General features: G+C 50.7%; 3 protein-coding genes across 3 annotated transcripts; 2 read left to right on the top strand and 1 right to left on the bottom strand.

The window, feature by feature from the left end:
* Positions 1-2,094: 2,094 nt before the first annotated feature.
* Positions 2,095-4,356, top strand: N7446_012153 (ankyrin repeat domain-containing protein; the record flags this gene model as incomplete). Its single annotated transcript, XM_058520895.1, has 1 exon — positions 2,095-4,356. The coding sequence occupies one exon, from the start codon at positions 2,095-2,097 to the stop codon at positions 4,354-4,356; it is 2,262 nt and encodes a 753-aa protein (XP_058366261.1).
* Positions 4,357-12,422: 8,066 nt separating this feature from the next.
* N7446_012152 (uncharacterized protein) lies at positions 12,423-13,064 on the top strand (the record flags this gene model as incomplete). Its single annotated transcript, XM_058520894.1, has 2 exons — positions 12,423-12,540; positions 12,619-13,064. 2 exons carry the CDS (start codon positions 12,423-12,425, stop codon positions 13,062-13,064), a joined length of 564 nt encoding a protein of 187 aa, XP_058366260.1.
* Positions 13,065-13,213: 149 nt separating this feature from the next.
* Positions 13,214-14,362, bottom strand: N7446_012151 (Bloom syndrome protein; the record flags this gene model as incomplete). The annotated part of the gene is made up of 1 exon (XM_058520893.1): positions 13,214-14,362. The coding sequence occupies one exon, from the start codon at positions 14,360-14,362 to the stop codon at positions 13,214-13,216; it is 1,149 nt and encodes a 382-aa protein (XP_058366259.1).
* Between the last annotated feature and the right edge of the window lie 277 nt (positions 14,363-14,639).

The following is a 14,639-nucleotide window of genomic DNA, read 5'->3' as shown; positions in this document are numbered from 1 at the left end:
TATGCGGCAGAGCTTCGAGCCATTGAGATGGCACTTGAAATGGTTCTGGAAAGCACAGAGCCATGGGCTAAGCAGGCGAAAAACGGGGTAGTCATCTTTGTAGACAGCCAAGCAGCGCTGAAGGCGCTGAGACGACCGCGGATGCCGTCAGGACAGGTCTATCTAGCAGGATGCCTCAACCTGATCCGACAACTTGCGGGCAGAAGCATTCGGACAGAACTCAGATGGATTCCTGCGCACCAAGGAGTCATTGGCAACGAGATCGTGGACCAACACGCAAAAGAAGCGGCGCAGGAACAGGACGGGCTGCATAACCCCCTCAACCGAGACATATGTCTCGCAGCCGCAGCGAGACGACGAATTCGCAGAGAAGCGAAGCTGGAGTGGGACAGAACGTGGGCCAAGGAAGCGACCAGTCGTCCGACGAAACGCTTGATTGAAGCACCAACAAAGAAGACGCTGGAATACTGGACGGGCTTGCGCAAAGCGACGACATCGATTCTGATGCAGCTTAGAACTGGGCGAATTGGCCTAGGGGCTTACCTGAATCGTATCAACCGACGCGAAACAGCGCGGTGTGATTGCGATCTTGGCAGCCAAACAGTAACACACGTCCTACTGGAATGCCCCTTGCACCAGGACGAGCGAGACTGGATGAGAAGCGCTCTCTCATACCAGGGAGTCGCTCTCCACCGGGACGAACTCCTCACACGACCGGAGGCCCGCACAGTTGTGGCCGAATTCATGGTCAAGACCGGCCTCCTAGGCCAATTTCAGACAGTCGACCCTACGGCTCTGGGCGAGGAAGGGGACGACAAAGGAGCGGAGACAATGATCCCTTAGACAGTGTGACGGAAGAAGAAGGATGGCGCCCATTAGGAGTGCAGTGCCAGGTCCACTGTACTCCCTTGATCCAAGCGAGCGCGCAAGCGGCAGCCGACAAGACTGGACAGTTGGAGAGAAGAGGGCGTGGGAATGGTGTGTTGAAGCGGGGCCCTGGTCCTACCCGCGACCAGGGGTAAATGACGTTCATTTTGGCTTTGTGTTTATCATGTTTGCATCCGTGCATTTCTTTTGTTTAGTCTACGTCTTTCGATTCGAGGGCGATTGATCAGAAATTCGCAAGGCGAGTTCCCTGACGGTCGCCCAGTGGGCTGGCGACCACCTTCCAGCTGTCGGCAGGCCTGACAGCACTCCCGCATAGCAGCATATATATAGAGCGAGCTACATCGGGCAAATGAATACATCATCATCATCATCATCATCATCATCATCATCATCATCATCACGGTTCAACTATCGCAGATTTAGGCTCACTGTGGATACGAGCTTGATAATACAATTCACTTGTGAAACAAGTCGATCCAAAAATTCAGACTCAGATCCGAAACCAGTGGCGGAATTTAAAGGAAATTCTGAAACGTCTTGGGCACTTGTGTATGTTTCAACTTTTTCAAAAACTCAATGGGAAGCTAAGCGGGGCACAGCACAGCGCCAAACCCAACAGGCTCCTTGAACAGGATGTTGATAAATCGTCACTACAGGAGTTGAATGCGAGTGTTGAATACATGCCGGAGGTGCCTGCTAGCTTAAAGGTCGAGGGCAGCTGTTAATATACAGGTAGTTGATTTTAATGCACTGTTCCCCGGTCTGTATGTGCTTCAATTGCAGCATTAAATAGTAACTTATCCGGTCCCACATCCATACTCTCACTGGAGGCATCGGTGACTGTACGAAGGTCTGGAATAGTAAATAATGGGTGGCAAAATGCTGCAACAGTAAACACCTCGGTCACTGCAGGCTGAAATCGGAGCTCAGATCGAGATAGAGTGATCTAGTACTGTAAACTACAGTTTCAACTGGCATTAAATAGGAGAAAACCATGGGTTTACGCCCCAGAACGAGATTGTCGACAATTTCGACCGAGCGTTTACCTAGTTTGGATCACTGGCTCCCCTGTATAGATGGCCAGTTTGGCCCCAAAGTTTGACCAGTTTGTCCCATTTATCTGGGCAATCTACACTACTGTCTCTCCCTGACTCCTTTTGTATCTCCCTGCCTTCTCCGCCTCAAAGGTGAGCCTCTCATTTCATCATGACGGCTAAGTCAGAGGAAGCCATCTGCAGCGTCGCGGCTCTCGCTACCCAACTGGGCAATCAGATCTCCGTGCACATGCTCAACTATATCAGCAGCACCAAAGACCTACCCGACGGTTTTCGCGAGCTTTCCCATACGTTCCTCGATACCTGTCGTACACTGTGGGCCATTGAAGCCGGAGTGACCGAATTAGCCGCCACCAATCGCGCCCTGCCCGAGGTGATAATTGAAGAGGTGGAAAAGAAATTTGTCTCCACTTACCGCGACTTTCAACAACTTGACAAGGTCATTTTGAAACTTGTTCATTATGAACATCGCGGGACACTGGGAAAGCTGCAGCGAGGATGGCATCGACCCGGCCATGAACTCAGCCGCATTCACGAGTCACTGAAGAAGGCCACCGAAATCCTTCGGATCAGCGGCATGGCCTTCCATTGGTCCCTCGGAGACGCACACCCAGAGGAGTCGGTAGGTATTGGGTATGCAGGCTTAGCTGCTGCGCTCGACCGCGTATCTATAGGCCGCTCCGTGATGGGCATAAACAAGGCCAATACTTTTGAATCTGCGCGGTCCATACCATCGATCCAAAGTCAGTTGCCTGATTCAATGCGGTCGACACCATCCGTGCCTCCGAAGGAATCATTCCCCGCCGCCCGACCCAACCAAGGCCTTCGTCAACAAGATCCTGAAATTAACACGGATGATATGTCCTCCGTCCTATCTCTGAACGGGTTTATGAACCATCCTGGAGGCGAGACTGAAAAAGTCCCCTACTTCGAGCACCGAGCACTGCCATGCCGACCGGCCAAGGCAAACTTAACAGCTTCTGCTGAAGAAATCAACCTTCGGAATGACAGCTATTCGGAGCCCGATTCCGCCAGCGCCAGGCTAACGCAGACTCTGCTCGCCCATGGCGTCAATCTGGAAGATGAGACGCGCAATGGCACAACGTTACTGATCGAAGCAATTCGCAAGCGAGCACCGCAGCAAGCCATCGAAACCTTGCTCAATTCCGGCTGTGACCCCAACCGCAAAGACGACCACGGTAAGACAGCGCTATGCGAAGCCGTACAAAGCGACCAACCAGCCATCGTGACCACTCTATTAAATCATGACGCGAATCCAAACATGCCAGGACCTGAACACGTCCTCTGGTCCGCCGTCCACCGCCCAGGCTGCCTGCGCATCCTGCTCGCGCGCGGCGCTGACGTTCGAAAGACTCCTGGCCTGATGGAGCAGGCGACAAGTGTGAACAGCATCGATGCCGTGCGCGTTTTGCTGCAGGCTGGTATGGACCCAAACTCCAAGAAGGACAGAATATACACTCCGCTATGCTCGGCCATCCGCGATGACCGGCCAGACATCCTCACCTTACTGCTCAGTCACGGCGCTGACCCTAACCTGATGGCGTCTGAATACCCAGCCTGGAAGTGTATCACCCACAACCGCCTTCATTTCCTCCCGGACTTAGTGGCAGCCGGTGCGGACCTCCACCAACCACCGGGTATCGTCGAGTGCGCCGTACAGAATGACAACACAGAGGCTGTGCACTGGCTCGTGGGCCCAGGCGGCGCCAATGCAAATGATCGCAGCGCTCTGGGATACACAGCTGTAACAACGGCCATCCGGGAGAAACGCCCAGAGATGCTAGGCTGGTTACTAGCGCATGGTGCCGATCCCAACCTACGCGGCCAAGACTGGCCCGTGTATATGGCGACTCAGTCGCCGAGCATGCTACGGCTCCTGCTACCCAGCATAACAGACCTATCCGCGCACAAGGGCGTCATGGAGAAAGCAGTACAAGCCAATCAACTAGAAAACGTCAAACTACTCCTCGCCGCCGGCGCCAATGTAGAGTGGAAAAACGGCGGCGTGTTCTCACCGCTGACGACAGCGCTGCGCGAGCGCTACTGGGTCATTGTGCGTTATCTTTTGGACGAGGCTGGTGCCGACCCCAATGCTCCTGGTGAACATCTGCCTCTCGTCAAGGCGATAAGACGATGCGACGATGGTGACTTTTCCATGATTGAGCTACTCCTGGAAAGGGGGGCTAACCCGAATAAATGCTATCGCGACTGGAACGCTATCATGCAGGCCATTGAAGACCGCGATCTCCGGTTGCTGCAGCTCTTGATCGAGAAGGGCGGTCGGGCTGATCTTGCTCAGAAAGACGAGATGGGCAAGACAGTCTTGGATATGGCCAGTTCGTCTGGTTGGCTGGAAGGGACTGAGGTTCTGTTAAATAATGCTCATCAGTGATGATATTTGTCGAGTGATATCCCTCAATCATATAATTTCAACGAGCTTTTCCTAACGAAGGAACAATTTATTCGCACCCACGTTGACCGTAGTAAGAATAGTTTTAGTGGTGACCTCACGCAGTCAAGAGGAGCAAGAAGAGTGTAGGTTGGCCATAACGGGTCACCTGTCGCTGCGGTCGTAGACCGTAGCGCCAGATACGGCCCAAACGACCCGGTCAAACTAGGATGGTGGAGGGGACGGTGGCGCAGCAGAGACAGCGGGTCCGGCGAGCCTGTCTGGAACTTGTGATTGAGCTTGTACAAAACTGACGCGTTCGCCGTAAAATACACCCTGAAAGCCTCTGAGATCCATCTCCCTAGCATCTGAATCTGGTCGTCGAGTATCCCACTATCGTGCGCATGCTGAGCTGCGCCTTCCGAAAACTGTGACCCGCGTAGCCCTCTGTCCGTAGTCCAAGCGCTCTTAGCTTAGTAGATAAGGTCTAGAGGAACTTGTTGCGACTGAATGGTCTTCTGTGAAAGGAGAACAATGGGGCGTCGGGCCCTCTGGGACCGAGAAGTAGCAGCTTCTGAAGGGCATCAACTGGGCAAGCGCCGTCTCCCATCTTTGCAAGAATAATTTACACCCCTTCGTGGCGGCAGTCCGTCTCACTGCGCTTGAGTGTGAGTTGTGCGTGGTCTAACGAGGAAGAGAATCCGACGTCGGAGCGAGTTAACTTTGTGGCTGAGAAGATAGAATGTGTGCTAAGGTCTTCAGTCTTGTAGGTGAATTCTCCGAGGCGGAGGAATCCAGAAAATGCTACCCGGCACGCGGTTGCGAAGTTCAAGTCGTCTAGAAGGTTCGCAGACATCTCCAAGGGCCGTGACGGGAGTGCGGCGAGGCCCGCAGATAGTTTCGTAATAGTGTCACGCGAAATAGGTTTTCTGACCCGTACTTTTGTGATGGGGTTGAGTCTTCTCGCACCGTCTATGAGACGTCGAAAATGCTTGTTATCGAAGAGTTTATCGTCAAGGAAATTATCGATATCGTAGGCTCGGAGAGCGGCTAGGTCGGCGAGTGCGGTGTCAGGCTTGACGGCCTTTTGCCTGGCGTTACCAAGGAGTCGTGAGCTTAGCCATGAGGTTAATGAATGTCTTGACACTGGCCATGCGGAGAAATTTTGTAGCGCGCAGTGCTTTTCGTAGCTGCGCTGAACGGAGAGGTAAACGGAACGGGTGTTGGCGCTGAGTCCGTTCCAGAGCAGTTTTAGGTGGCCGGCATTGAGCTGAGGAGCTCGTGAAGAGAACCACGCGGGCGGTTCAATACCGAGAGGTCCTGCCAATGGGGACAAATGTTAGCAATGTCTTCAAGATTGTTACGTGAGAGCGCGTCTGCTAATGTATTTTCCCCGGAGGGGAGCCAGTGTGGCACGATGTGGATGTCTCTCGCCGCCGCTAGGATAAGCAGGCTCTTCAGAGGTGCGTTAGGCGGACCATGAAGAAAGCCTTTCTTGAGTCCCGTGTGCGCTGTGGAGCTATCCGTGTGGATAACGAGAGTATGATGGAGCCAATGGTGGCTGAAGAGTAGGAAGCCTTGTAGAATAGCGTCTACTTCGTTGGTATTGATGTGCGCATGTGCGTCTTCAGCAAGGGCCAATGTGGCAGCATTGCTTGGATGAAGCTGGTGACAATGGGCCAGCCAGCAGTCTAATGTAGACTGGGATGAGAAGAAGAAGAGCCCCTGGCCTATACTAGAGGCATCTGTGTAGAGATGCGTGATGGGGCGGCGGCAGGGGTCAATTAGGAGTACGCCGTTGAAGAGAGACAAGGAGTCCCTCCACCATTCCAAATCGTCACGTACCTCGTAAGGGATACGGCGGCGCGCACTACTCCCATGTGGGAAAGCGGCTTGGAAGGTGTATAGAGACTGTAATCTTGTTCTTCCAAGTCGGACAACTCTTGAACAAAAGGCTAATAAGCCTGTGAGGCGCTCTGCTTGCTTGACGGAGAGACTCGCTGCGTCCAGGGCAGCTGCGGCGTCCAATGTGGCGCGGCACAACTTTTCTGGTGGCAGACGAGCTTCCATTGCAATAGAGTCGACCTGGATACCTAGGACTGTTACACAGGTCCCTTGCTGGTCCTTTTTTGTATTGCGAGGAATACGTAGATAGTCGGTGACTCTGTTATAAACCTCATCAAAAAGACCCGTGGGGTCGGACACTGAGGGAGACTGAGTAATTGTGATGAAGTCGTCTAGGTAATGATTGATATGGAATGCAGGGAGGAGGCATTGGAGTATCCAATGGAGTGCCTCGGCGAAGAGGTTGAAGAGAAACGGGGCCGTTGCGAGGCCAAAGGGGAGGCAGCATTCGACATAAGTGGAATCGGTCCACTGGAAGGCAAGGAGGTGCTGGTTATCCTCGGCAACGGGGACTATTCGGAAGGCGTCCTTGATATCCCTCTTGATTATTGTGCCACCTGGGCCAGCTTGTATGACCTGCTCGTATATGTCGTCGATTGTCATGTATTCGATAGCTGACCAGGAGTCCGGTATGCCCTGGTTAAGGCCCTGTCCAGGGGGCCAGGATAGATCATGGATGCGGCGCCATCCCCCGTCGTGCTTAGGGACTAACCCAAGCGGTGAAACGAAGGAGGGCCTAGAGGCTAGTCTAACACGACCGAGGCTGAGATCCTCTGCTAGTTTGGCCGTGATCATGCCGGGTTCATGCATGTGATAGTTGGAAGAATAGCGAAACTGCTTCTTGCCCCTATAGCCGACCTGAACACCGTAGGTCAGAATGCCAGCGATAGTAGGCCCGAGATCGCCCGGATAGTAGCGTAGAAGATTGCTCCAGTCTTTCGCATGCAGTGGCGACGGAGAGGACTGTAGCCTTGGGAGCTCTGGGTTGAAAACGGGGTATTGAACAGCAGTGTTTGGTCTGGGCGGTTGCCCCGGGCCAACTGTTTCAGGCAAGATCAAAGTTTGGTTCATCTACGCTATCTTCCAATAGAAATGAGAGCATGAGGGCCTAAACTCATGTGTAGTTAGAGGCTCTCACTCGTACAATGCTCTGAGAGCGAGAAAGAAGCCCCATTCCCCTCCCCCAAATCCTCAATAGTAAAGGCCCATCCTACTCTCCGGCAAGGTCGAACCATCATTTTCATTATCGCCATCGTCATATATACAGTTCATTGTTGGGGAGCGCTGTGAGGTCCTTTCCAATATACTTGGGGAAAGTCACGGCTCCATTCAAAGCCTCCACTCCGGATCAACATCGGCACCCAAGATCAGTTCTCATTTGGTCAGATGCGTTACCCAAGTTCATACACCTCACAACATTACCTATTCAGGGTACCCTCCGGTAGTGGAGAATAGGTTTCTTGCTACCTCCTATGAAAACTGCGACTTCGTCCACGAACAACCTCCTCCAGCACCTTTTTTGGCAGCGCCACCCGCGCTCACTTCCTCTCCCCCACCCAAATTTCGGGTGATCCAAGCTCGACCAAATAAGCATGGTTCCAGGGTCAAAAGGATTGATAATACGCGCGTGCTATTGTTGGGAGGAGCAGGTATTTCTGGTCTGGGAGCCAGTAGAGCTCTCGGTGAGTCACATCCTCGCATCAAGGTGCACTATCACTGTGTGTCAGATTACTGCAATTGTTCGGCCGGTACGTACTACTCTCAAGGGTGGACATGAAAAACCAAACGATGCTCATGCCCGATAGGTCCTCGAAGGAATTCAATATCTGCGCGGCCAGGGGAGAGCATTCGCCGTCTTGAGTGCTGGTACTTTGTCACTCACGGAGTTCGGTGGTGTCACGGTCGGTGAGTGGATATCTGAGCATAACTGGCGGGATCACGTGAGCGTGAGATTCTGACAATTAGCCATGTGGCAGCGGGAGTGGAACAAGTTGCAAGATCGATGCAGCCGAGATGGACGCAGCCACAATGGAACTGTTTGCTGTGGCGGAGGTGGTGGAGAGACTGATCATGAAGAATCCTTCGCAATACCCATGGAGTGCCGAAGTAAAGAGTCTGCCGGACGAGTTGAAGAGATGCAATTCACCGGAGATGCTACTACGCGTAAGCCTTGACCGCCAAGCCCTTTTGAGTCACCTGCTGACCAATCAGAGCAAACCGTCCGAGCAATTGGGGGATGAGGGCGAATTGAAGATGCTGGTGAACGCGGCCAACAAGACTGCTTATCATAATCTAGAATCGTCCATGATCTAATTCAGAGGAATTAATTTTATTGTTCGTTGAGAAGGAAACATGACGCTATATATATGACAAGAGGATCAAGCTGATTTTCAATCAACTTGATTCTTTGTACAGTCAACTCTCGCTTATACCACAGCATACTATCCAAGCCAAATTACGTGGTATAATTGAGTTGTGTTTTGGTGAGAGGATGACATAATATTTGACAAGCTAACTCTAAGCCCTAATACCTATTTAGTCTTCCATCCCATCATCTGATCCAAAGTCACCTGACGTTTCTCATCAATCTGAATCCTGCCAAAGTCGCTGATTAAGCTCTCAATTTGTCTAATATGGTCCGAGGTACCCTTTTCTTTGCTACAAACCCATAGTAGGATATCCTGGAGGCTGTCCAATATAGCAGAATTAGACAGAAGCTCAGGTGGGGGCCCATCAATGTCAATATCCTGAATTTCTGAGGTTGTTGGGGCAATATATATATCTTGCTCATTGGTCTCATCTCGCCCTTCAGTCCCATCTTCTAACATGTCTTCGTCCGAAGGGTTCAAAAACTCGTCAAATGGCACAATATCTTTATCACCAAGCTTATCAATTGCTTGATTATATAGACTTTCAATCTCATCACTCAATCCGGGCTCGGAAAATAGTGCAGACTCAGGTGCGGACTCGGGCGCGGACTCAGGTATAGGTATAGACTTTGGACTAATCAAAGTACTTTGTTTAAAGCAATTGATAATCGTTTGGTCTGATACACTTGTTCTCCAAACTTGCGTTACCCAGGTAACAGTATAATAAATGCTCATTCTTTGTTTTGGGTCTATCCCACGATCAAGAAAAGCAATCATATAGCGCATCCATTTCTTCCGATAATGGTGCTTCAAGTTTTGGATAATACCTTGGTCCAAGGGTTGATAAATTGAAGTTGCGTTTGCTGGCAAAAAAACAACCGTAATCCGGGGTGGTGGTGGCGCTCGCTGGAGTCCAATAACATGTGGTGAAGCATTGTCTAAAAGGAGCAAAGCTTTCTTATCTAAGGGAATACGCCCATAGAAAGATCGCAACCAGTCCTCCATAATGTCATGACGCATCCATGCTGCCTTGTTGTGACGCCAAACACATCCCAGAGCTCGGAAATTAACCCCCCGGAGTGCGCGAGGGGTTTTTGCTGTGCCAATCAACCATAAAGGGACTCGATCGGAACCATCCGCATTTGATGCAACAACAATAGTGATTCGTGTTTTATCAAGCTTTTTGCCAGCAATTTTTCCCTTTGAAAGACCACCATTTGGCATACGTCGCCAAAATAGGCCAGTTTCATCCATATTGTAGATTTCGGACGGTTTGAATTGATTGCAAATCGATTTGGTGCTTTTGATCTGATCATGTACCGAGGATGGGACTGAGGCAGCTTCTCCGTGGAAAGTATGATATTGAAGAGAGTGGCGTTGTTTGAAGCGAGTTAACCAACCCTCAGAGAATTGAGGTTTGGTCCGATCTTTGTATTCCGGTATTTGTCTCCAAAGCTCAGCTGCTTTAGTTTGGATCAAAGGGCCATTTATTGGTATTCCATTGCCAATATGGTTATCTGCCCAGTCATATAGCTTTTGGTCCAATAATGGCCAACGAGAGGATGAAGATCGTTTGTTTGCCCCTGCAGGGCCCGTATCAAGATAATTGTATTTGGATGAAAGGATCCTTGATATGGTTGACCGGTCAATCACTTGTTTGAATTGGTCCTCAAACCACTTAGCACATGCAGTCTGCGTGGGCTTTGGGCTAGTATTAGACCAAAATGCCCGTAGTGCCTGTTTCTGCGCGTCTGATATACCCAATTTGGTACGCTTTGGTCCCATTCTGACGCGCTTGGGTGGGGTCGGGAGGGTAGGAGAGCTTGTAGATTGAGGCATTCTGATTGGTTGATTGCGCTGACTAAGCAGATTTGAGAGGAAGAAAGTGTGGTAAAACAAAATGTGTTATATTCTGTCAATTTATATGGAAAAAACTGGAATGAAGGGGCCATCCAAGCAAGGGATGTGTTATTATCAAGAATGTGCAATATCCCACCGTGGTATAAGCGAGAGTTGACTGTATAGACAACTCAGGATTAATTCCGGTGGTGTGGCTATGTTGCTGGTCTGCACCAGCCTCATATTACAACAGTTCAAGCGCATATGAACGTCGTGATGCGTGGTTGCGGACGACATCAGTTCCTGTTGTCAGCTGGCCGGCGATATATTACAATCGGGTATGTTTCGTTCTGCGGCAGATATTGCAGAAATTGGAGACAAGTTGCAGCTCCATCGGAGGGGATCGCTAGGGGTATCTTTTTTGGTACAGCCAAACATCATCCACGTTCACTGACTAGCAAAGTACTCACTACGATTACTGTTACCGCCGGATATCGCCATATACTTCTGGCCCCTCTTAACCTCAATAGATTTGCCCCGATCACTGCCTTCGCCCTGCTCTCAATGTGCGCTGTACACTTCGATTGAATTCAAATACACATGTATGAAGGTAAGCAGCTTATTGAGATTGTACGATTGAGTGAAGGCAACAGGTGATGATTAGTCAATCTACAAATCAAATATGCGCATCGTATTGTGTCTTGTGTTATTAATTCTCGTTCTCGAATTGAATAAGATAACACAAAAGACAGCCAGTGAGCCGTTCCGGTCGGAAAATATCGTCAGACACGGGCAAATCTCACACGCTTCGTTGGTAGCTGAACGTGGCCTTTGTCCGTGAGATAACTGTCCTGGCCTCGTTCGGGCAAATCCGCATCCTTTGAAGCCCTCTCGGGGGACTAAGCGAACATGAAATCTAGGAGCAGATCTTTGATGGAGTTCTTATTGCTGCTGTATGCTTCAATCCATGGCGAGGAACTGTCGATGTTCTTGATATCGGGGTTGGCGCCTCTTGAGAGTAGTAGGCTTGCCAATTCTCTGTTGCCTCGGTAGACAGCAAGCCAGAGCGCTGTTTAGCCCTGGCAATTTGGAAGATCAATCTTAACACGAGGGTATTGAAGGAGCCGGTTCACGACCGCAAATGACCCTTTCTCCACGCCGTACCACGGAGCACACAGGCCGTTCGCGTTTCTCGTATTCACGCGCGGCTCTCTCTTACGCAGCAAAATATGGTAACCAGGTCTGAACCATGTTTTGCGGCTGTCATGAGAGGAGAAAAATTATCGACCATCGCATCTACGTGGCTCGGTAGGAAAGCAAGGTCTTTGCAAAGGGGCGATTGTTGGTTTTGGCGGCCCAATGAAGAGCAGAACCTTTTGGGTGCCAAATATTATATTTTATCAGTGCTAGGCGTAGCTTGGGATAGAGCGTTGAATGTGTACGAGCAAGAGCAGAAATATCGCTTCCCTGCAAGGAGCTGGCTATGATCCAAACGATCTCTGCTGGGCAGTCAAGAATAGTAATCTGCATGACATTGTCAGCATTTGGAAGGCTCCTCTCATGCGTACTATCCATACCATGATTTTGGGCGCTCGAGTTCAGTTAGCGAAAGGGGACAAAACGTGCTGCTTAGAAGGCTTTTGTTGGTTCGAAGATGACGGGTGATGGCAATGAGTTGTTGAGTGTTTTGAGTTAAGAATACAGGCAAAGGCGAGATGAGATAAAGCAGAAGCTTATATAACACTGGTGGCCACCAGCCAAGCATCCGCTTTCTCCTACCTGCTGACGTAGCAACGGGCTAGCGGTCCTGGGAACGCTGTCGAGCACTCTGTCTCTGATATTTTCACCGACGTAGCAAACAACGACAGCCAATGGCCACAGGCGAAGCTTCACACGCAATGGCCTGGCACCGGTCGCATTGGCGACTCAACTTTCGACGCTTTCTACTAGAGCCAGATGCAGTTCCAGACGGACCACTTCATAAGCGAAGAACAAAATGCGCAGGCATATTCAGCTCTAGTCGACCTCGTAGGCGACTGTTATATCATCAGTCACTCGCAGGCGGGTGCATACGGTAATTTCAGCCAAACACTATGACTCGCTGAAGTGGTTAATGATTGAGTAAGCTGGAGGGTCGGAGACATGCGCCCAGACCTAGTCAAGGGTATTATCCAGCTCGAGCCGTCTGGTCCACCGTTCACGCTCCGCCCGCCGTTTGGAAATGACCCAGCTTTCGCTTTCGGTCTCACCGACCTCGCAATCGGATACGAACCGTCTGCAGGCAAGAATGCCGAAAATATTGAGACAACCATCGAGCCAGCAATCGACACTGAACAGGACGAGTGCATCATGCAGAAGGCCCCAGCGAAGCAGTTGACGAACCCGGCCAAAATCCCAGAACTTGTTGTTACAGGCGAAGCATCGTTCCATGCGCCATACGATTACTGCACCGTCAAGTATCTGGAGCAAGTTGGCGTAGACGTTGAGTACGCAGATCTAGGCAACGAGGGTATTCATGGCAACGGACACATGTTCTTCATGGAGAAGAACAACCTTGAGATCGCAGACCGGGTGTACCAGTGGCTGAAAAAGCACTAATCAACGCATAATAAATAGTCAATTCCCTCGCTGTGTCGTTCCATGGTGTTTGGTTTTAATGTAGGTCATTGACCGCCAGGATCTCTCTTCCAGTGCATGCGACCAAACTGTGGCTTTCAATGATTGCATAATCCTGAGATTTGTGAGGGCTATTCGAGAGCGTGAGATCTATTCAGTGAAGTCGAGAGATTCTCTATACCTAATTTGCAAGCCATGTCAAAGATCTTGGCTTGAGAGAGAAGTTCGCGGATTTGGGCCTCAATATTTCCCATTTCAGCCTCGAAGACTCGACTCTGTGCTAGCTCAGGCATGGTTGTTGGGTCCGAGCCCTCGGAAATCACACGCATCAGGCTCTGCTTGAAGTCTTCCTTGCGCGTCGCACAATTCTGATAAGCACTCCTGCTCGTTTGCAAGGATTCCATGGTTTGTATTTGGGAGACAAGATCCTTATTTGCGGCGATAAGATCTGGTGCTGGTCGGCCTTCGATCGCCTGTTGGTAGATAACTTCTGCGTTGTTGTGGAGCTTTTCTTTCAAAATTGACATCAATTGGGCCAGGGTCTCCGAGTGAATAGCCAAAAATTTCATGAAAGAGTTGTCTGCTTGTTGAATACTAGAGACCATCCTGATCGGGAATGACTCTGGGTTCTGCGGCTGCGACGGATTGGTATCCCGTGCAATACAAGGTGGCGGTGGTGTGGCATCGTTCGAATACAAATTGCGAGTTGGACTGTCGCGTGGTTTCCGTTTCTCTACCTCCTCGGGAGTTGCTTCGAGGTGGCTGTGGGGACACACTAATCCGGCACCCGGGAATATGGTGTCAATATCGAACCAGGTATCAGATGACTCGTCGTCGTTGTTCTCGTTCGCGATCGTTCCTTTAGACAGCTTGGCATCGTTAGGCGGACTATGACGACTCGGCGTTGCCGGCAGCTGTGCAGAAGCGTTTCTTGCGAGTGGTGACGAGTTTACCTCAGAGAGGGTTTCGATGTTTAAGGGATATCCAGAGAGCGCAAGCAAGCCCGGTGCGCATTCGTTACTCTTCCGTTTCTTGCCCCGATTTTGGCGATAGCCTTGGAATGATATAGCTCCCTCGTTCCGTGGTCGGGATGGTTCGCGGGCGCGGGGTTCAGTCGTTGACAAGGAAGGAAGAGGAACTTCTCCGGTCAGATCGATAGTCTCGATTGAGTCAATTGACAATTGATCGAGCTCATGTTCTGACTGGGACGAATTGTGTTTTTTTCGAGATTCTTTGGCACAAGAAGGCGGTGAATTGGTATAGGATTCTAACGGAGTCATCGTATGGTCAGTTCCCTCTCGCCTCTTTCATCCACAACATCCGCAGACAAACCTTGAACCACTCTCTTCGACGATAACAACTTTTTCGAGGATGGTGGCTTTGCATCGGATGATTTGCTGGGAAAGCTCAGCATTCGAGGCTTTTTAGCCGACGAGGGACATAGCATTAGCCGTGGCATGGTTGCAGTCGTCAAATGATTGGCAACCATTGAAGCCCAATCCGGTCTTGGGGGATCTGTCAGCCGTGAGCTGGTGATGCACGTGAGCGGTCAGCAGT

This window comes from Penicillium canescens, assembly GCF_028828765.1.
Source record: "Penicillium canescens strain IBT 15451 chromosome Unknown utg000010l_segment0_segment0, whole genome shotgun sequence".
Lineage (NCBI taxonomy): Eukaryota > Fungi > Ascomycota > Eurotiomycetes > Eurotiales > Aspergillaceae > Penicillium > Penicillium canescens.
Note: the sequence above shows the minus strand (reverse complement) of the source record. Positions and strands in the feature narration are given on the sequence as shown.